Here is a 23,524-nt window from a genome sequence, read left to right on the forward strand (position 1 = left end):
CCAGCCTGATTAACATGATGAAATCTCATCTCTACTAAAAATACAAAAAATTAGCTGGTCGTGGTGGTGCATGAAGCTGTGGCAGGAGAATCGCTTGAACCAAGGAGGCAGAGGTTGCAGTGAGCCAAGATCACATTATTGCACTCCAGCCTGGATGACAGAGCAAGATTCCATCTCAAAAAAAAAAAATTAGTATGAAGTGACAGTTTATCACAAATATTAAAAAATGACAAGTATTCTAGAGCCATGAGAAATAGCTCTCAGTCTTACATATTTTAAGTATATTATAATCAGCCTGATAATCAGGAAAGATTAAGTTATTCTAAAATTTATTCATTAAATAATTCAATAAGGGTCTGCTGTGTACTTGGTGAAAAAGATCATCTTAGTTCCTGAATTCACACAGCTTAATTTGGAGAGGAAGACAGAGGAGTTGTAAGTGCCTTTGTCAAGAAGAGAAGCACAGTGTGCCTTGAAGCATAGTGTCAGGTGGAACTGATTGAGTCTGAGGAGTCAGAGAAGATCGTCTGGAACAAGGGTCATTTAATCTGAGTCCTGAGAAGAATTTACTAGATACGGGATGGGTGGAGAATGGGAATGTAGGGAGAGCATTGTTGACAGAGGCAACAGTATGTGGAAATAGACAAAGACAGGAAAGGTCATGGCATCAAATTCTTGGTCAAACTTCTTTCTTAAATTTCTTGACATTGTCCACTAGACTATAAGCTGCAGGAAGGAGGCCATGTTTACTTCTTTATACCCAGCACGTAGCACAATGCCTATCATGTAAAAGTTGATAAAATTAAGTAACATGATAGGTAAGGCCCTTTCTTAACCAGATGGTTTTCAGCTTCTTCAGTCTTAATTCTAGCCATTCTTCCTCCTGCAGAATCTTTATCTGTAATGATTTCTCAAATACCGTTTGCTCTCTCTACTTCCATACCTTTGCTGCTGCTTTCTGCTCTATCTGGGATGTCCTTTATTTTGCCACTGGAAATCTTTGACTCACCCTTTAAGTCAAAGAGCTATCATCTATGAACAGCCTTCTTTTTTTCCCTTATGTAGATAAAGATGTTCTTTATAGCACTTTCAATGTGTCTCCTTATGAAGAATTAGGCGCATTATATTCTAGTTGTGGATTTGCTTCCTGTCTCTCTGCCAGACTTGAAACTATCAGCTCTTTAGGAATGAAGACTCGATTTTTTCATTTTGTACATCTCCAACACCAAGTATAGTGTTTGGCTTACAGTCCAAGCTTAAAATATGTGATGAATTAAATATTGGTCGTATGCAATTTTAAATAATAAATAATGCAGCCTTATCGCTCATAGTCCAAAAGTATAAAACATTATATAATGAAAAGTATTCTTCCTATCCTTGCCTTCCCATCTCCTCAATTTCCACTTATCCCAGTAGGAAATCAGTATCTTGCTTATGTATTCTCCCAAAGATTCTTTTTCGTATACAAGAAAATACAATTATAGATTCTTATTTCCTGTTTTTAACACAATGGGCAGCTTATACATGTCTTTTCATCTCAGGACATAAGGATTTCCCTTGTTCGTTATTTTAAAGCTGCAGTGTTCCTTTTGATGAATGCACTGTATTTAATAGTTTCAGACTTTCCAGTCTTTTGCTGTTACAAACAGTGCCGTATTTGAATTCGTACTTCCTTTCTCCTTGTGGTTATGTTCACTAGTGGTTTACCTATTCAGTTTTTTCCTTCCAAAAACCCAGCTTTTAGATTTATTATTTATTCTGTTGAATGATTTTCTTACTGTTATTTTTGGCTTTGTTCTTTATTAATTCCTTCTTTTGGTTTTTTTCTGTTTCTTTTGTTTTTTTTTCTCTCTCTCTTTTTCTTTTCTGGCTCTTCATATATGTGTTGTCCATTGAGCATGGTTTAAGCCATGTCTCTTGGTTTCTTTTTTAGAGAGTCTCGCTCTGTCGCCCAGGCTGGAGTGCAGTGGTGAGATCATGGCTCACTGCAGCCTTAACCTCCAGGCTCAAACAATCCTCTCATGTCAGCCTCCCAAGTAGCTTGGACCACAGGCATGCACCACCATGTTTGGCTAATTTTTACATTAAATTAAAAAAATTTTTTTTTCGGTAGAGTCAGGGTCTTGTTGCATTGACCAGGTTAGTTGTGAATTCCCAGACTCAACCAGATCCTCCTGCTTTGGCCTCCCAAAGTGCTGGAATTCCAGGCATGAGCCACTGTGCCTGCCCGACATGTGTTAATTTTAGTTTGGTTTCCTTTGTGACCCAAGGAGTTGCTAGAGTTTCAAAATTTCCAGGTAGGGGTTTTTTTTTTTTTTTGTTTGGTTTGTGGCTTTGTCAATAATTCATATTTTTATTGTATTTTGATTAGATTATACTTTTTTATTTTTGGGGATTTTTGAAGTTTACTTTGTCTCTGATTATATAGTCAGTTTTTATGAACATTCTGTGGGCATTATAAAAACATATTTTTGTTTTTATGGTACAGAGTTAAATGTATTGATCAAGTTTACATGACTAAATAATAATATCTATCTTTTTACCTTTTCAGTCCATGTGCCCACACATCATGGCCTGAGAGGTAGATGAAATACTGTGATTCTGATATGTTGCATCTCACCTAATAACTACTACAATTTCAGCTTTCTAAATATTACTGTTGCATTATTTGTTGTACAGATAAAACTTAAGTGTGAATTACATACATCTTTTATCATTATAAGGTGTTGTTCTTGGTCTTATTTAGGGCCTTTTGGCCAGAATTCCAACTCATCTGGTATTAATGATTATATGATTGCTGCTTTTTTTTTTTTTTTTTTTTTGAGATGGAGTCTCGCTCTGTCACCCAGGCTGGAGTGCAGTGGTGCAATCTCTGCTCACTGCAGCCTCCACCTCCTGATCCTGGGTTCAAGCGATTCTCCCGCCTCAGCCTCCCAAGCAACTGGGATTACACAAGTGCATCACCACACCTGGCTAGTTTTCTGTATTTTTAGTAGAAACATGTTTTTCTTTACCATGTTGACCAGGCTAGTCTTGAACTCCTGACGGCAAGTGATTCACTCGCCTTGGCCTCCCAGAATGCTGGAATTACAAATGTGAGCCACCGCACCCAACTGCTGCTTTCTTTTTATTTGCATTTTGCTTGGTATACCTGTGCACTTTATTTTATATTTTGTCTTTCAGAATAATTTTATTTTAGTCGAGTCTCTTTTATATACAATTGACTTGAACTTTACTCAGACCTATTCTGAAAATATGTTTCTTTTAATGAAAGTAAGGCTGCTTATGATTGGCTTATGTTCTGTAATGTTTTCCCTTTTGTTTTAATTCCTAAAAGTCTTTCATTATGTGGTCTTCTATATTTTTTAATTTAGTGTGCATGCATGAGTGTGTTTTCTGATTTTAGGAAGATTTGTATTTTTATTTTAGGACTTTTTTTTTTTTTTCTTTTTAAGATGGGGTTTCACCCTGATGGCCAGGCTGGTCTTGAACTCCTGACCTCTGGTGATCCACCCACCTTGGTCTCCCCAAATGCTAGGATTACAGGCGTGAGCCACTGCACCCGGCCAGGACTTTATTACTGTAAGTTTGTTTAGTGATTATTTAGACAGTCTCTGTTGCTTTCTGCCATGAGCAATGGTAAGATTAGTTTGTGGTCTCTTCTTACTCTCTTTGACTAAAGAGAGTAACTTATCTGATATTAATTTTTCTCCCTTGATGTTTTCCTTTTTACTCTTAAATGTGCTTATTCTTGTATTTGAGTGATATTTAACTTTCAGCATTACAAGTAGGCAGCAGCACAATTGACTTTGTCAGCTTTTCCATCCCCCCCCCCACTTTATTTTTATGTTGGTGACATATCCTGATCAGGAATAAAACATTTACATTAATATTTCTCACTTAATGCACTTATTTGCTGAGGTTCATTTTCTTTTTTTCTTTCCTTTTTTTTTGAGACTGAGTTTCTGCTCTATTGGCCCAGACTGGAGTGCTGTAGCACGATCTGGGCTCACTGCAACCTCCACCTCCTGAGTTCAAGCAATTCTCCTGCCTCAGCCTCCCGAGTAGCTGGGATAATAGGCATGTAGCACCACGCCTGGCTAATTTTTGTATTTTTAGTAGAAATGGGGTTTCACAATGTTGGCCAGGCTGGTCTCAAATTCCTGACTTCAGGTGATCTGCCCACCTCAGCTTCCCAAAGTGCTGGGATTACAGGTGCCACTGTGCCTGGCCTTAAGTTCATTTTCTAATAGTTTTCTCAAAAACCGTTCTTGGGGAAAAAATACGCCTTGAATTCCTCTATGTTCAGAACGATGGAGTTGGGCTATTTTACTTGAATGGCACCTTGACTGGTTATAGTATAGGATCCACAGCTCATAGTTTTTAACCCTAAATATCTTGTAGGTGTTGCTCAGGGGTCATTTGGCATTTGGCATTACTGTGGCGAAATCTGAGGCCAGGCTGCCTTTTTTTCCCCCCCTCCCTTAAAATTGACTTGGTTATTTAAATGGCTGCCCAAGTAATTCTTTCTCTAATCAAGTAAATGAAATAACTTTCCTAGGATAGATATGTGTTGGTGTTGATCATTCTGGGTCATTTTTCATGCCCTTTCAAGAAATTTTCATATTGAAAAATTCAGGGAATTTTTTGGATTTTTTTTCCCTCAAATATATTTAAATGCTAGTTCTGTTCTCTTGTTTCGGTTTTCTTTTCTAAGTACTCCGATGATGCATATGTTGACTGTGCTTTGCTTATTTTCTGGCTATTTTCTTCTTACCAATCACTTTTTTCAGTGTCATCTTTTTCTTACTCAGCATTCTCTAAAGTCTTTTCCCTCTACTACGCTATCATTTCTTCTTTCAGTTCTTCCAGTTTTCTAAAAAGTCATGGAAAACTGGCCAGAATTTTCATATATTTCATGGCAGTATGTTTCTGGTGAATTCTGTTTGATAGGTTTTGAGGAATTTGTCCTTTTCTTTCTAATTTTTTATTTTTATTTATTATTATTATTTATTTTATATAGAGATGGGGTCTCACCATGTTGACTAAATTGGTCTCAAACTCCTGACCTCAGATGATCCACTTGCCTTGGCCTCCCAAAGTGCTGGAATTACGGGCATAAAAGCCACCGTACCCGGCCTTCTTTCTCATTTTTTTAATTAAAAAAAAATGGACAGTACCTTTGCATTGATGTTATACTTACCCTCTTTTTATTATGTATCATGAGTTAGATTTGCCCAGCCCTGTGAATAACAAGTTTCTCTTTAAAGGGCATATTGTTGCTGTCAGTTCTGATGTTGGTTGCTTTGGGGACCATTTTCCTGTTCTACATTGGCACTGCATTTCCTCATGGAGCTTTTGCTCAGCCTTTGCCCTTCCTTTTGAGACACAAAGCTTTTGTTGTATGTCAGGAATATAGGTCTATCACTGAAAAATAGAATTTGAGGATAAGTGGTCAAACTACAGAAAAACAATGTCTTGATCATTGAAAGGAGTGTGTTGGTTGCATTATTGAAGATCTTCCCTGTGTGGGCCAGCTTTCCCTTTTCTTTTCACTTTGAATCCTGCTGTTATTTACCTTGAAGCAAATTTGGACAGATTTGGTGGCTTCAATCAGACTTTTTTTTTCAAAGTTCATGTTTTCTTTACATTACTATCATTCTAGCTTCCTTTAAATGAAAAACGATTTTCACCTTTATTGGTGTCGGCCATTACTTTTCCTGAGAAAATAAGCCAGGATAGGCTAGGGATGTTGAAGGAAGCACACACCTCTGAAATCTTAGGTTCTTGACATCCTCTGGGTTTGGTGGGCTCCCTGTGGGATTTGGAAAGCCAAGGCTTCTATTTACAGATCCGTAAAAAGATGTAATAGGGAGGGACTCGGACCAGGTTGATGTTTCCTAGTTGGCTGTAGATTTTTACTGATCAGAAACGCCTTTCATTTTGCAGGTCTTCTCTTGTCCTTCACTCCCAGGTGTATTTTTACCCTACCTGCAGGATTTAGCTTATCCCTGAGAGGGGTGTTTTGATCCCTAGGGAGGCTGGAGTAGAAAGATAGTAATCAAGTGCCAGTCAGTTTTCTGTCATCTTATTTCTCATTCTTACAGACCCAATATATTCACACAGCTCTTTCTTTTTTGAATGAAAGTGATGACTGATAGTCCTCAAGCGGGGATATAGGGGAGTAAGGAGAGTTGAGTGTAGAGTGCAGGCTGGGATATTCTCCTGGATAGGCATTGAAGTGGTATTAGAGGTAGCAAGTTCCTCCGAGTCTTTGGCACTTGGGGCAGTCGGGAACACTTTCGGAGAGGGGCCTTTTGGCATCCTGGCCTCGCTCTCCACCCACACTCTCCCAGCCTGTTTGGGGCTCCTTTAGTCAGATGCTCGTCCTCTCTGTGGCATGCTGCGGAGAGGCCAAGGCAGGAGGATGGCTTGAAGCCAGCCTGGACAACATAGTGAGACCCCATCCTCTACAAAAAATAAAATAAGCCAGGCTAGGGGCATATACCTGTAGTCCCATCTACTTGAGAGGCTAAGGTGTGAGGATCACTTGAGCCCAGGAATTTGAGGATCTCACCACTGCACTCTAGCCTGGGTGACAGAGTGAGACTATATCTCTAAGAAAATTTAAATAATAAACACAGCATAAAAGTATTTATATAGCATTTACATTTTATTAGGCATTATAAGTAATTTGGTATCTGTGGGGGGCAGTTCCTGGAACCAGTCTTCGGGAGGATTGTATTTCCCTAATGACTAATGATGTTGAACATCTTTTCATGTGCTTATTGGCCATTTGCATATCTTCTTTGGAGAAATACCTGTTCACAACCTTTGCCCCTTTAAAACTGTATTTGTCCTCTGGGCATGGTGGCTCCTGCCTGTAATTCTAACACTTTGGGAGGCTGAGGCGGGCAGATCACCTGAGGTCAGGAGTTCGAGACCAGCCTGGCCAATATGGTGAAACCCCATCTCTACTGAAAATGAAAAAAAAAAAAAAAAAAAAAAAAAGTAGCCAGGTGTGGTGGTGGGTGGCTTTAATCCCAGTTACTCAGTAGGTTGTGACAGGAGAATCGCTTGAACCTGGGAGGTGGAGGTTGCAGGGAGCTGAGATTACACCATTGTACTCCAGCCTGGGCTTTGTAGTAAGACTCCATCTCAATAAAGAAAATAAAATAAAATTGTATTTGTCTTTTTTTTTTTTTTTTTGAGTCAGAGTCTCACTCTGTTGCTAGGCTGGAGTGCAGTGGTGTGACCTGGGCTCACTGCAACCTCCGCCTCCTGGGTTCAAGTGATTCTCTTGCCTCAGCCTGCTGAGTATAGGATTACAGGGCTACACTGCCATGCCCAGCTAATTTTTGTATTTTTAGTAGAGATGGGGTTTCACCATGTTGTTCAGGATGGTCTCTATCCCCTGACCTTGTAATCTGCCTGCTTTGGCCTCCCAAAGTGCTGGGATTGCAGGCATGAGCCACCATGCCTGGCCATATTTGTCTTTTTATGAATGAGTTGTAAGAGTTCTTTATATATTTTGGGCCCACATCTCTTATCAGATAGGTAATTTGGAAATATTTTCTTCCATCTGAGTTGTCTTTTCACTTGCTTAGTGGTATAATTTGCAGCACAGTTTTAAAGTTTGATGTAGTTCATCTTTATAGGTCTTAAAGGTTTGAAGCAGTGTTTTAACTTTCAGTTGCATTCTTTGTTCATTAAATAATGATGAAACAAATCTCAAAAGACTATCATTGTATCTCTTAGCCTTTTTGTTGTTGTTGTTGTTGAGACAGAGTCTTTCTCTGTCACCCAGGCTGGAGTGCGGTGGTGTGATCTTGGCCCACTGCAGTCTCTGCCTCCTGGGCTTAAGCAGTTCTCCTGCCTCAGCCTCCCAAGTAGCTGGGAATTACAGGTGTGCACCACCACCATGTCTGGCTAATTTTTTTTTTTTTTTTTTTTTGGTAGAGGCGGGGTTTCACCATGTTGGCCAAGCTGGTCATGAACTCCTGACCTCAAATGATCCACCCACCTTGGCTTCCCAAAGTTCTGGGATTACAGACTGGAGTCACTGTGCCTGGCCTCTTTTAGCCTATTAATTTGGACTCCAGTGAGATGTAGAAATCCCCTTAGATATTTGCATTTTGTTTTATAGGTAATTTGTAACATAGCTATACACACACAGGTAACTGAGATTTCACATTAAGTGTTTATATCTTTTTTTCCTTCAACTTTTAAAGTGTAAGTTCCGGGGCACATGTGCAAGTTTGTTGTATGGTAGACACGTACTGTGGTGGTTTGCAGCACAGAACAGCCTATCACCTAGGTATTAAGCCCAGCATCCATTAGTTATTCTTCCTGAGGTGTTTATGTCTAAAGCATACATAAACTCAGATCAAGATGGAGGACATTCCCAACACCCCAGAAGGCTCCTTACCTAGGCCAAATTTTAAGTTAGTATCAAGGAAAGTATGTATGAATCTCTTCTTTTCTTAGTTTTTAAATATGGATGCACTCGGTATTGCTTTAGCCAAATGTTGGCTCTTTAGATGAATGTAAACAGAATACTCTTCAGAGGTGAAATGCTGCACTTAATTCTTCAACAGATTTTCCTGATCTACCTTTTAGGAAAGTTTGCAGGATTTTTTGTGAGAGATTTTCTGATTGGACTTCCTCTTTCACTCAATTTTCTGTGTTTTTGTGAAATCTGTCAGTATGTTGCACCACTTGGTGGCGCTGTTGTGGTGGAAACAGCAGCATCGTGGAAAAGTCAACAGGGCATTTGGTTGTCGATTTCACAGTAAATAACCCCAATCTTTTGTTTATTATATTTCATTTTTTTGGAATCATCTTCTGCTTTAGTATTTTCTATGAAGAAATCCTTTTTATTCTTTAATTGAACCGTAACAGTGTCCTTTCACCTTCATTTTTGTTCTAGGCATTTTTGATCACAGAGATAAGATTAAATAGCTTTCAACAGTCAAATTCTTTAGATTTTAAAGAGAAAAAGAGCAATAAACATTTCTTTTAGAAAGCCAATTGATTAGGAGATAAAAACCCGTAAGAATTTTTTTCCCCTCTCAATAACGGAAGTGTGTGTGTGTGTGTGTGTGTGTGTGTCTGCATTCTTGTTTCTGCTTACTTGTAGTTAGTGACTGTTTACTAACTTGATGATCATTAACTGCTAGCAGGATACTTAAATGTGTGATTCAGGAGACCTTGAAAACATAAACAAGGTTTTATGATTTAAGGGAAAATAGTATTCTTTTAAAGTGGTTCATGGTTAATTGTTGGTAAATATAATTGTCACCATCTTATTTGATTATGGAATTCAGTTTTCACAGGAAGGATCTAACTGTTTTTCAGTTGCTTTTCAGAACACTCAAATTAGATGAAATGTCCATTTGGCTTAAAATTTAACACAAATTTGCAGTTTATGTGGATTAAAATGTTTTATTTTGTATTATTAATGACTTTCATGTGACTGATGTGATATTTTGCACTCCATCCCTTTTTGGAACTTGTGTATCCTTAGGAAGGTAGAAGCATTCTAGCAGGACTAGCCTTGAACAACTATATAATTGATTATTTACAACATAGCGGATTTTATTTTGTGAAGTAATGGATGAACAGACACATGACTTCAAGATTTAAATAGAGCAGTGTGATATTTTATATCAACTATCCTTTTTATAGGGGTAGAGGATTCTGAGAAAATGCAGTATCTAAGCTTACTTCCATGTGACTGATTCAAAAAGAAACAAAAATCCAAATACTGGAATTACTAAATACCTGGAAAAGCTTAAATGAGTTAAGCTCTCTGAGGAGAATCCTTAACTCATTTTTAAAATCCCTATTAAAGATGAAAGCATTTTCCTGTGTTGTTACCTCAGTGACCTGTGCCTGAACAGGTAGCACAAAACTGTCTTGCTATAAAATGCATAGCTAGCCAGGCACAGCGGCCCACGCCTGTAATCGCAGCACTTTGGGAAGCCGAGGTGGGCGGAGCACTTGAGATCCGGAATTCAAGATCAGCCTGGCCAACATGGTGAAACCCTGTCTCTATTAAAAATACAAAAATTAGCCAGATGCTGTGGCAGGTAACTGTAGTTCTAGCTACTCAGGAGACTGAGGCAAGAGAACCTGGGAGGTAGAGGTTGCAGTGAGCTGAGATCATGCCATTGCACTCTGACCTGGGCAACAGAGTAAGACTCTGTCTCAAAAAAAAAAGAAAAAGATAGCTATGTGTGCCTTTTTTTGGGGGGACACAGAAAAGGTCTCAAAGTAGATTGGGCTACTTGGAAGAGAAAATAAAGTGAAGTGCAAGGGACAGACCAATGAACAGAAGAAAAGTGAAATGATCTTAGACTAGGTAGCATGAGGAAGGAAAAAAGAAGAAAAGTGAAATGCCATAGTTTAAGAATTTTTGATCTTGTGTTATCTCAAAGTTTGTTGAAAAATACATAGAAGATCTCTATTGAGTCCCTTGCCCAACTTCCACTGGCCCATAGAAACTATAATTTTGAACCAACAGATCTCTTCGGCATGTGCAATTGCATTTTTCCTGTTTTAACAATGGCTGTGCTAAACGAAGTGGTGAAGCCCAAAGACTTATTTTTGACTTCACTGTAAGACTCTGAGAAATTACGTAGTCCTTCCTGAAACCACTAAGAGGAAAAATGTCTGTGACGTTGCATACAGATGTAGGTGATATTAAAATTGAAGTCTTTTGTGAGAGGACACCCAAAACATGTAAGAATTTCTTGGCTCTTTGTGCCAGTAACTACTACAATGGCTGTATATTTTACAGAAATATCAAGGGTTTCACAGTTCAAACAGGGAGGTCCAACAGGTACTGGAAAAGGAGGTAACAGTATCTGGGGAAAAAAGTTTGAGGATGAATACAGTGAATATCTTAAGCAGTGTTAGAGGTGTTGTACCTATGGCTAATAATGGCCCAAACACTCATGGATATCAATTCTTCATCATCTATGGCAAACAGCCACATTTGGACATGAAATACAACGTATTTGGGAAGGTAATAGATGATCTAGAAACTCTAGATGAGTTGGAGAAGTTGCCAGTAAGTGAGAAGACGTATCGACCTCTTAATGATGTGCACATTAAGGACGTAACTATTCATGCCAACCCATTTGCTCAGTAGCTGTAATAGACCTGGACACGTAACTTGACAGACTGCTGGAACACACTTACTGTGGTTTATCCGGTTTTAATGATGTCAGAGATTACATCATCCTTCTGCTTGTTCATAACTATGATCTTCTGTGAAATGGTGGTACCAAGGGGCGCCCAACAGCTTTTATTCCCGTTCTTAAAGCATATTCTTTATTATGATTATCCAAAATATTTTAGTTTTAATACAGAAAATATACTGTTTAATTTTTGTTACATACAGAGATTCATTTTTAAATGCTGAGCCTCAAGTGCAGGCGTTTTTGAACAGCCCAATCACGTACTCCTACCACAAGTCCATATCCTGGAAGTGTTATTTTATAATAAAATAAAAAATGTTTTAAAGGAAAAAAAATACATTGAAAAAGACAACTAAGATAAAACTTGGGTGTCGAAATTCAAGATCTGGTTCTGGGAAAAATGAGAAGTGTATAGAAAATTTATATATATATATATATTTTTTTTTTTTTTTCTTTTTTTTAATTTTTAAAAAGACGGGGTTTCACCATGTTGGTCAGGCTGGTCTTGAACTCCCAGCCTCAGGTGATCTGCCTGCCTTGGCCTCCAAAGTGCTTGGATTACAGGCGTGAGCCACAATGCCCAGCCAGAAAATATATTTTAAAGAAAACGAACATCAAAAAGTTTAACGAATGAGTAGATGATATGCTTAAAAATATTTTAAAACCACTTGAAAATCTCAGTGAAACATATTTTTGAAAAAAATACACATTTTGAAAATTCATTCAAGAAAAAATACCCAGCCGGGTGCAGTGGCTCACACCTGTAATCCCAGCACTTTGGGAGGCTGAGGCGGGAGGATCACGAGGTCAAGAGATCGAGACCATCCTGGTCAACTTGGTGAAACCCCGTCTCTACTAAAAATACAAAAAAAATTAGCTGGGCATGGTGGCGCGTGCCTGTAATCCCAGCTACTTAGGAGGCTGAGGCAGGAGAATTGCCTGATCCCAGGAGATGGAGGTTGCGGTGAGCCGAGATCGCACCATTGCACTCCAGCCTGGGTAATAAGAGCGAAACTCCATCTCAAAAAAAAAAAAAAATACCCACATGGAGCAGTAATCATGGAAGAAAGTGTTAAAAGTTATCAGTTAATTTCATCTTATAGAGAGTAAGACTAGAAAGCTCTACTGCGTATTTTTAATCTTTTATGGAACAAATAGTATCACTTGTTCCATAGCACAGAAAACTTATGTCATATGTTAAAAATTCTAAGAAGAAGGAGCAGGAAAATCACAAGCATCGATCAATGTCACTTTTGAATGTCAATATAAAAATTGTAAGTAAAACACTAGCAAATCATATTTAATACATAGTATATTAAAAAGAATCCAGCATAACCAAAGAAGATTGATCTTAGGAATGGAAGGATGCTCTAACATAGGAAATCTATTAGTATATATAACGTCAGTAGGAAAGCAAGCAACTATGTGAATGTCCTATTAATTGCATAACAGATATTTGATAAATTAGCTTTTGTTTTATAAAATGTAATATTATTATTACAAAAATAAGATGATATGGGGAAGAATGTCTTAGACTTAATGCTAACAGTGTACTTAAGAATGAGATACCAGAGATACTTACTTGTCTAACAAATGTGTATATTGAGCATCTGCCTATGTTCCAGGCAGTGTTTTGAGTGCTGGCAAACTGCCATGGAACTTAACACTCTGGTGGGTAGGGGTAACAAATGAGTTAACCATAACAAATACATTATTTACTATGTTAGGTGGTAAATTCCATTTTTAAAAGTAGTGCAGGTAAGGGGACTGTGAGGGGTAGAGTGTGTTAGGTGCAGTTTCCTTGGAGTGTTGAGAAAGGGTCAAAACTTGGAGACTGGAACTCCCCTTAGGGAGGGAGTAAACAGTATGGATGTTTAGGAAAAGCATAATCCAGCCCAAAGCAAGGACCATTGCAGAGCCCCTGAGTGAGAACATCAGTGAGGAGCCAGTGGGACTGATGCAGGCAAACTGGGAGGTAGCAGGAAGAGGGTGGACCAGTCCCTGAGTCTTGAAGATGCTGTTTGCTCCTGTAGAGTTTGTACCTGGGTCTCCTCCCAGTGCACTGCTTTGCCATCTGGGAACCTTTGCTCTTGTACCTGTACTTTAATGACACAAAATTGTGGCAGTGGGAGCAAAAGAACTTCCACATAGATTTAAATACTGTATTTGAATTTGGCTATTGATTATGAGCTAAAAAAGAATACTTTGTTGTTAAATGCATGTGGAAAATGAATGAAAAGCCATATTCTAACTAAAATTTGTAAATTTAATGTTAGTGTAAATTCATATTTTATGTAAGAACATTAAATGCTCATTTTTTTCTTAACACTAGGAACATGAGGATAATTATTACATATTTATGAGAGAACCTTACAGGGGCCGGTTGCGGTGGTTCACGCCGGTAATCCCAGTACTTTGAGGGGGCCAGGGCAGTTGGATCACGAGGTCAGGAGTTCAAGACCAGCCTGGCCAATATGGTGAATTCCTGTCTCTACTAAAAATACAAAAATTAGCTGGGCGTGTTCGCGCATGCCTGTAGTCCCAGCTCCTCAGGAGGCTGAGGCACAAGAATCATTTGAACCCAGGAGGCAGAGGTTGCAGTGAGCTGAGATTGCATCACCACACTCCAGCCTGAGCAACAGTGTAAGACTCCATCTCAAGATAAAAAAAAACAGAGTACCTTACAGGAACACTTTATTTTTGTATTATCTTTAGGGAGTGGTATGACCTACTTTTAAAGTAGTGCATTTTCCATGTGACAGCAGCTTAGACTTTAATTTGATAAAACCTTAAAAATACTTTAAACATTTAAATTTTACCATTCAATGTTTGTATGTAATGGATTACACTTTTTGCTGTTTATTTAAAGAAAGATAGGATTTATTTAAATTTACGGTGATATTACTACAAAGCTACCATAATGCTGATTCTCTCAGCATCTGTTCCCTTATTTCTGAAATGGTATGTGTAATATATGTACCTTATAGTGTTGTTATTAGGCTTAACAAGTTGAATAATATGTATATAAGATGCCTAGGACAGGGCCCAGCACATTAGCAAGAATTAATTTGCTTAGAAATTATAAGGCCGGGCGCGGTGGCTCATGCTTATAATCCCAGCACTTTGGGAGGCCGAGGTGGGTGGATCACGAGGTCAAGAGATTGAGACCATTCTGGTCAACAAGGTGAAACCCCATCTTTACTAAAAATACAAAAATTAGCTGGGCATGGTGGTGCACGCCTGTAGTTCCAGCTACTTGGGAGGCTGAGGCAGGAGAATTGCTTGAACCCAGGAGGCGGAGGTTGCGGTGAGCCGAGATCGTGCCATTGCACTCCAGTCTGGGTAAGAACAGCGAAACTCCATCTCAAAAAAAAAAAAAAAAGAAATTATAATAGCCCAAGTCTTTGAGGAGTACCATGTTTCTGAAGCTTTTAGTTATGAATTTAGTCAGTTTCCTCCCATTAACCATACCTTACTTCTTTATTTTAAAATTTTTTTACCTGTTTGAGACAGTCTCACTCTGTGGCCCAGGCTGGAGTGTAGTGGCATGGTCTTGGCTCACTGCAACCTCTCCCTCCCAGGTTCAAGTGATTCTTACACCTCAGCCTCCCATGTAGCTGGCATTACAGGCACGTGGCACCACACCCAGCTAAATTTTGTATTTTTAATAGACATTGGGGGGTTTCACCATGTTGGCCAGGCTGGTCTTGAACTCCGACCTCAGGTGATCCGCCCATCTTGACCTCCCAAAGTGCTGGGATTACAGGCCACCATGCCCAGCCTAACCATACCTTTCAAATTTATTTCCAACCTTCTTTCTTCACTGTGTCTCTTCTAGCTAAGGGTTAATGTATCCATCCAAGGAACTCTCCAGACCAGCCTGACCAACATGGAGAAAACCCATCTCTACTAAAAATACAAAATTAGCTGGGCATGGTGGCGCATGCCTGTAATCCCAGCTATTCGGGAGGCTGAGGCTGGAGACTGTATTGAGCCCAGGAGGTGGAGGTTGCCTTTCATGGTATGAGGTCTTTTTCCTGATGAGCAAACATTATCACATATTATTGTATGGTACAGTGATCCACTCAGCACTTTTTTTTTTTTTTGAGACGGAGTTTCCCTCTTGTTGCCCAGGCTGGAGTGCAATGGCGCAATTTTGGCTAACTGCAACTAATGCTTCCTGGGTTCAAGTGATTCTCCTGCTTCGGTCTCCTGAGTAGCTGGGATTACAGGCACCCGCCACCATGCCTGGCTAATTTTTGTATTTTTAGTAGAGATGGAGTTTCACCATATTGGCCTGACTGGTCTCCACTGGCCTTGGCACTCTCAAAGTGCTGGGGTTATAAGTGTGAGCCATCGTGCCCGGCCTCCACTCAGCAATAATTAAGACTTGTATGATTATATGCTTCTGTTCTAATTGGCTTTAAGCTCTACTAGTTTTTGAGCTCTTATGTCTAATTTTTATAGTTTTTAGCTTCCTTTCTCACTGTCAGTTATATTACTTGCTGCTGTTGGTACAGCTGCTTTTTATCACTTCTTCACTACTTCTGATCCTCGGAGTCTTATCTGCTGAGTGTTGAGTCATTGAGTAATCAGATTTTATAAAATAACATCCGTGGCAGGAATAGAAAATAAATTTTAGGTTGTGTGTTGATTCCAACTAGCAGTGGCCACTTGGTGGAGTGCTGTGCTAAGCAGGATTCTGGAGCCTCATTCCCGTGTAATGGGAAAGAGTGCTCTGACGATGGAAGAAGGCGGCAGTGTGAGTGCCACGGATTTGCCATTTACTGTCTAAATTAACATACTGGCCAGGTGCGTGGCTCACACTTGTTATCTCCGCACTTTGGGAGGCCAAGGCAGGCGGATCACCTGAGATCGGGAGTTCGAGACCAGCCTGACCAACATGGAGAAAACCCATCTCTACTAAAAATACAAAATTAACTGGGCATGGTGGCACATGCCTGTAATCCCAGCTATTCGGGAGGCTGAGGCAGGAGACTGGCTTGAGCCCAGGAGGTAGAGGTTGCAGTGAGTCGAGATTGTGTCATTGCACTCACTATAGCCTGGGCAACAAGAGCAAAACTCCGGCTCAAAATAAAAAAAAAAGTCGGAGGATCTGAATGGGTTCTGTAGTTCTGTAGTGAGTGAAATACATGTTAGTGTATGGATTTTGTGATACTGTTTTGCCTTCCTAAAGACTTTTTCAGTTACCACACACACACACATTTACTGAGATGGAGTCTCGTTCTGTGCAGACACACACACACATACACACATTTACCGAGGTGGAATCTCACTGTCTGTGCAGACCCACACACACGCACGCATACACATTTACTGAGATGGAATCTCGCTCTCTGTGCAGATGCACACGCACACACACACACACACACATATTTACTGAGATGGAGTCTCGCTCTCTGTGCAAACACACACACACATACACATTTACTGAGATGGAATCTCACTCTGCAGACGCATATGCACACATACACATTTACTGAGATGGAGTCTCGCTCTCTGTGCAGATGCACACACACACACACACTCACATGCACACACACACACACACACACACATTTACTGAGATGGAGTCTCTCTATCTCACCCAGGCTGGAGTGCAGTGGCATGGTCACAGCTCATTGCGACCTCCACCTCCCAGGTTCAAGGGATTCTCCTGCCTCAGTCTCCTAAGTAGCTGGGACTACAGGCACGTGCCACCACGCCTGGTTGATTTTTTGTATTTTCAGTAGAGACGGGGTTTCGCCGTGTTAGCCAGGATAGTCTCTGACTCCTGACTTTGTGATCCACTCACCTTGACCTCCCCTAGTACTGGAATTACAGGCATGAACCACTGCACCCAGCCTATTGATTACCTTTTTACTTTAGACCTTGACGTTTTCAAATAACTTAGCCTGAGATAAATGAAAAATATAGAGATGGGGATTCACCATGTTAGCCAGGATAGTCTCTATCTCCTGACCTCGAGATCTGCCTGCCTTGGCCTCCCAAAGTGCTGGGATTACAGGCATGAGCCACTGCTCCTGGCCTGTTGATTACCTTTTTACTTTAGACCTTGAGGTTTCCAAATAACAACCTGGTAAATGAAGGAAATGGCTTGAAAGGCTTTTGTCTTGCACTAAAGAAGTTACCTTGAGATTTATAAAAATGCAGTTACTCAGTAATTGAGTAAAAATTTAAGCCGTGTCAAAATGTACTGGTTTTTTTGGTGTGTGTGATGTTTCATATTTTATCAAAATTACATACTTAGTAAAGTTACAGATGTGCGATAAATTCATGGAATAGAAAATGCCCAATTATTAATAAAATTTCAAAAGGCTCACTGAATTTTCAGACACTTTTTTATGATGGCAATAAATAGGCATGTCTGTATGATTATTAGTTTTAAAATCTCTAATGTGTGAATTCATCTGAAAAAGTTGAAATTTTAGAATGAGTGATTTTTTATCTGTCTTTCCTTTGACACATATCACATATAACTTTTGCAGGTTGGATTTGCTACCATTTTATGCAAGATTGGTTGCTACTTTGCATCCCTGCATGTCTGATGTAGCAGAGGATCTTTGTTCCATGCTGAGGGGGGATTTCAGATTTCATGTATGTATTTAAGCATTTATTTTGTAATATATATATTCTTATAAGTGGAGTGAGGCTTCTTTAAGAATGTAACTGTTGGTAAGCATATTCTTGAAATTTGTTAGTGGTATAACAGTTTAGAATTTATGGCATTCTAAATGCTTGAAATGTGATTTACTTAACAAAGCTTGAAATTGATCAGTGATATTCTAGTAGGGGGTGAGCCATTGCTGCTACCTTGTTCCCCCATTGCAGGAACTGCACTTTTGCGCTTTTGTGAAGTAGAAACGTTTTCCAAGGTCCAGACAGCCAGAGCCTTCATTGGTGTTTCCAGCAGAAACATAATTGGCCACTGTGAGTCAGGGTGTGGTGCCACATAGGATATGCTGCTTTAGGTGCTGGGGTCCAAGTGTGTGGAGTCTGCAAGTTGCCATTAATACGCATTAATATTAGCGAGTGCTGCCATAGCCCATGTTTCTTTGATTATTGCTTAAGAAATTTTACCTTGGATTATGGTGAGTTTTTAAAAGATCATCCTGGGAAATAAGAGGAGCTTGTTACCAGACAGCCTTCCTTCCTCTCCAGCCCTAGAAGTAAGACCAGACTATGTGTTAGTTATCCAGTTATTTCCTGGAAGTGGTGTTGCTTCAACTACAGGCCTGATAGTGGGGAAGTGATAACACCAGAGGTAACTGAAAGTGGATATTGGTAGACTGTGAAAAAAGCATGAAATTCAAATGTCATTAGCCCATGGAAAAATGGTGTTTACAAAACTTTGCTTTATAATACGTTGTTCAAAGCATGTGCAGAAAATGTCTGCACATGCTTTCTCTCTCTCACTGTGCACTAGTCAGTAGTATTGCCAAGCACCCAGAAGAACAGACACAGTTCCCAAGGTCAGGAACTCACAATGTAGTTGAGGACACAAGGTTTAAATACAAAAGCAAGAATGAAATAAAAATTAATTCTTAAATGTAATAGCTGTAAGGAATCGCATGCTGAATTGCCAAGTGAATTGTTGGAGAGTGGGCGCTTTGAGTGCAGAAGAAGGAGAGACTTCTTCTCCTTTGAGTGCAGAGGAGAATGGTCTGTAAGCACGTCTTATTATGAGATTTGTGGTTAAGATGTTTCTGGGCCAACTTTTGCTAAAGTGTTTTTCAGATTTTCATAAGTCAGTATGTAAAGAAAGTTTTCTATGTTTAGAGAGGTTGGAAACACTGAACTCAAAAAGTTAAATGGTTCCTTTTGTTTTGTTGTAAGAATCTCAAAGCATTAATATGGTAATGTGCTCTGTGAATCTCCTGGAGGGGCATGAATATGGAATCCCTCAAAGAACACACTTTGATAAATGCTGCTGGTTCAAAGACAGATACATCAGAAGCCGTGATATTCTTGTTGATATGTTTAATCCCATTGTACAAACAAGGAACTGTTTTACTAGTGGACAGTATGAGTTCAGCCTGGCCAATATGGTGAAACTCCATGTCTACTAAAAATATTTAAAAAATTAGCCAGGCGTGGTGGCACATGCCTGTAATCCCAACTACTCGGGAGGCTGAAATAGGAGAATTGCTTGTACCCAGGAGGCTGAGGTTGCAGTGAGTCGAGATTGTGCCACTGCATTCCAGCCTGGGTGACAGAGCAAGACTCTGTCCCAAAAACAAAAACAAAAAAAACACAAGTTGCTGTTGGTGAAAAACTTAAAATGAAGAAAATTCTATGTGTACTCACTCTTATTTGAAACTTGGGGTGAGAGTTGGGGAATTGGCATTTTTATTGTTACTGTTAACAGTGCTTCATTAAGAGGGAAGAATACCAGAACTCCGGAAGCACTCCTTGGGAACCACTGTTCTCAGAGGAGAGAAGAAAGAGCATTCTACATACTTGATCACCGTCTACTTCCTCCGGGATCTGGCCTTCCTACCCCCAAATCTATAGACTTTGCTAACGATTTTCTAGTAGGCCAGAATTATGCTCACCACTCACATCTTAAATCAAAATGACAGCAACAAACACCTTTTGGCAGCATTCCCCCACATTCTGCAACTATTCTTTCATTCCTTCTTGTTGCAATGTTTTACAGTCTACTTATCTTCGTTTCTCCTAACATTTACCGTTTAATTCACCGTCATAGTAGCACCCTGGCAGAGACCACCAGTGTTTTTACAGTTGCCTATTAGTCGATGTCTCTGCAAACTCGAAACTGCCAGACTCTCCTGCGTTTTGGGAAACCTGCCTCTGGCTCCACCACATGCTAGCGTTCTATCTTTGACTGTCTTACTCCAGTGTTCTAAACCTTGGTTTCTATGTCTACAAAGTGGGGATAGTAATTGCATCTTTTAAAATAGGATTGTTCTTAAGGATTGAATGAAATAATGCACATACAGCTCCTCACATAGTACCTGTACATAAATGTGATTTTAATAATAATTATACCTTCTGTACCACCATTTTCTCCTGGTTCTTACTTGTGTTACTATTCTCCATCTCTTTCACCTTTTTTTCCAGCTGAGTTTCTTTGTTGGGATTGGCTCAGCTTGTTTTCTTCAGCCTCCTCTTTAGTGGGATGCATTTACCTCGCCTTTAATTCTCATCTATTTCTTAACAACCCCAAATGTATATCTCTCGCCAGAACCTCTCTCATGATACTTAGAAAGTTTTCATGTACTCTGAGTTAAATTTATCCCCAAACCAAATTTATTTTTTTCTTCTTAAAAATGTCTTTTTATTTCATTGAATCTACTTCTGTATTTTCCCTATAAATTTACAGTGTATTTTATCCAATTACAAGATAAATACCTCTGCTTTTGCACCTAGACATTTGGGAGCCATTCTGACTAAATGCTTTGATACTGTCTTCGAAAACAATTGAAATCTATCATCTCTTCTTTATATCTCTTGCCCCTGTCTTTCATTTTCCATAGCTGGAGTTATGATAGTGGCTTTTTAACCCAGTTTTCCTGTCTCTGTCTTCTACCTCGATCCAGTATATTGCTGCGGTCTGATATGTTTTCGCCAGTAAGAACCTCAGTTGAGAAATGAAGCTGGTTAACAGAGCCATATGAAATTTGGCAGTTAAGGAAATCCTAGTTAAAACAGTGGGTTTGCTAATTTAACTGACGATTAGTACAGGTAATAGAAATGAGAAACCAACATTCTCAGATACGTCAGGTGGGAATATGGTGAAGCAATTTGGCACTAGGTTTCAGGAGCCCTAGAGGCATTCATACACTGGACAAATCCAAGGACATGTCCTAAGTAAATAAATCTATGTACCAAAAAAGCGTGACTCTAACAGGGAAAACAGGGTCATCTCAAAGCCCAACTGTGGATTAATAAAATGGCCATATAATCACAATGCTGAAATGACGGAGAGCCATTAGAGTTGATGTTTACAAAAACATTTTTATGGGTGGGTATGGTGGCTCAGGCCTGTAATTCCAGTGCTTTGGGAGGCTGAGGCTGGTGGATCACCTGAGGTCAGGAGTTCGAGACCAGCCTGACCAACATGGTGAAATCCCATCTCTACTAAAAATACAAAAATTAGCCAGGTGTGGTGTGCGCCTGTAATCCCCGCTACTTGGGAAGCTGAGGCAGGAGAATCGCTTGAACCCAGGAGGCGGAGGTTGCAGTGAGCCAAGATCATGCCATTGCACTCCAGCCTGGGTGACAGAGTGAGACTCTGTCTCAAAAAAAAAAAAAAAAAAAATTTTTTTCAATCAGAAAGTGCTTTTTTTCAAAAGCAAGAATAAAATCTTACATATAATAAACTTACAGTTAAAATGCTTAGGAAGTGCAGAAGAGAAAACAATTACATGTCAGTATTTAAGTAGCAGTCTTTGGATGGTGGGAATATGAGGAATATTTTTCCGTTCTAGTTTTGTGTTCTCTAAATTTTCAGTATGGCCTACTTCTTTAGTGATGAAGGGGACAACTTTTTTTTTTTTTGGAGTTTTGTTTTAAGAGATGGGATCTTAGTCTGTCACCCAGGGTGGAGTGCAAAGTGCAGTGGCACGATGATAGCTCACTGCAGCCTCAAACGTCTGGACTCAAGCGATCCTCCTGTTTCAGCCTTCCAAGTAACTGGGACGACAGGTGCATGCCACGATTCCTGCCTGGGGGAGACAACTTTTATTTAACATAAGCAAATTACAGTCACTGATGTTTTAAAAAGTAATCATCTCCCAACTTTTTGATTAAGTTTCTTTATTTGTTAAAATAAGTTGACTACATATCCCCACTATAGGCATATTTATTTCAAAATTATATACCTTGGCAATTGTACCAAATATTTATGTGCATTATAAGCCATACAAAAACAAATGGAAACTTGTGAGATAAAACATTATAAATAGAATTTCCAGTTCCTCTCCCTACTCCAAGTAGGTAAATAGTCACACACTCTACTTTGAAAATCACATTTAAAAAACATGAAGTTTTTTAAAAGTTTTATATCAAGGCAAATTTACTTATTTATAGTCAGTACTAATTTTATGTTTAGCCTACAGTAGGTTTTCAGAAAAGTTTGGTGAATGAGTGAATAAACTTCATGTAAAATAAAATGAGCAAATTATGGAGGATAGAAAATCTCTATTTGGGTGAATATGTACTTGGCCCTTCTAGAGGGGCCAGCTTGATACAACAGTGGGTTCTTGCTGTAAGAAAGTAGTAAATGATAGGCCTTAGGAAATCCTTACAGTTCATCGTGTGTTCATATATCTGAGGAGTTTTTTGTTGTTGTTTGTTTGTTTGTTTGAGACGGAGTCTTGTTCTTTTGCCCAGTCTGGAGTGCAGTGGCACGATCTTGGCTCACTGTAACCTCAGTCTCCCAGGTTCAAACAATTCTCCTGCCTCAGTCTCCCAAGTAGCTGGACTACATGCACAAACCACCACACCTGGCTAAATTTTGTACTTCTGGCAGACACAGGGTTTCAACCCTGTTGGCCAGGCTGGTCTCGAACTCCTGACCTCAAGTGATCCATCTGCCTTGGCTGTCCCAAAGATTGTAGGTATGATAAACTGTGCCCAGCCTGAAGAGTTTTAATTAGTATATACAAACTTTGTTATTAAATTAATCTAAATTTTAGCTGTCTTTAGCAGAGTTGCAAGCCACATTTTTGCTATGGATGATTGAATATATAAATAAAATCTTACAAGAGGCATTATTGAACTATAAATATATAGAAAATGTTACATTGTTAGTTCATGCAGAAGTGTTTTGACATTTTTGATCATAAGGATTTAAGAAATGAGAGTGAAAAATAGTGAATGAGAAGTAAGAATGTTAGTCATTTTTACAAATTGCAGCCTTTGAAAAGCCTTCAGTTTTCTCATCTGAAAACAAAGGAATGAGATCATTGATTTGTAACACTTCATTTAAATGTTCTATGATTTTGTCATTTTTTATTAGATCTTACCTCCTTAACCTTTATAATATTTCAGAATAATGAGAATTAATGTAAATATATGAAGTGGATGATACAGCATGTTAACGTTTTGAAAACTAGAGGCTGGGTGCGGTGGCTCACGCCTGTAATCCCAGCACTTTGGGAGGCCAAGGCAGGTGGATCACCTGAGGTCAAGAATTCAAGACCAGCCTGACCAACATGAAGAAACTCCGTCTCTTAAAAAAAAAAGAAAAAAAGAAAACTAGAATGCTTAGTAATGCTTAGAATGCTGTGATGCTCCATAGCAGTTGATGAAGAGGATATGCATCTGACATC

The 23,524-nt window shown here is 39.3% G+C and overlaps 1 protein-coding gene and 1 pseudogene across 6 annotated transcripts in view; both read left to right on the plus strand.

Moving 5' to 3' along the window:
* UPF2 (UPF2 regulator of nonsense mediated mRNA decay) overlaps positions 1–23,524 on the plus strand; it is a 167,226-nt gene that overhangs the window by 86,917 nt on the left and 56,785 nt on the right. For all 6 annotated transcript variants that reach the window (XM_035306679.3, XM_017974057.4, XM_035306678.3 and 3 more), the window contains one exon: positions 17,714–17,822. In XM_035306679.3, the coding sequence (XP_035162570.2) occupies positions 17,714–17,822 (109 nt within the window). The remainder of the gene's footprint in view (positions 1–17,713; positions 17,823–23,524) is intronic.
* On the plus strand, positions 10,531–11,299 carry LOC144576860 (peptidyl-prolyl cis-trans isomerase-like 3 pseudogene; annotated as a pseudogene).

Source organism: Callithrix jacchus, chromosome 7, assembly GCF_049354715.1.
Source record: "Callithrix jacchus isolate 240 chromosome 7, calJac240_pri, whole genome shotgun sequence".
Classification (NCBI taxonomy): domain Eukaryota; kingdom Metazoa; phylum Chordata; class Mammalia; order Primates; family Cebidae; genus Callithrix; species Callithrix jacchus.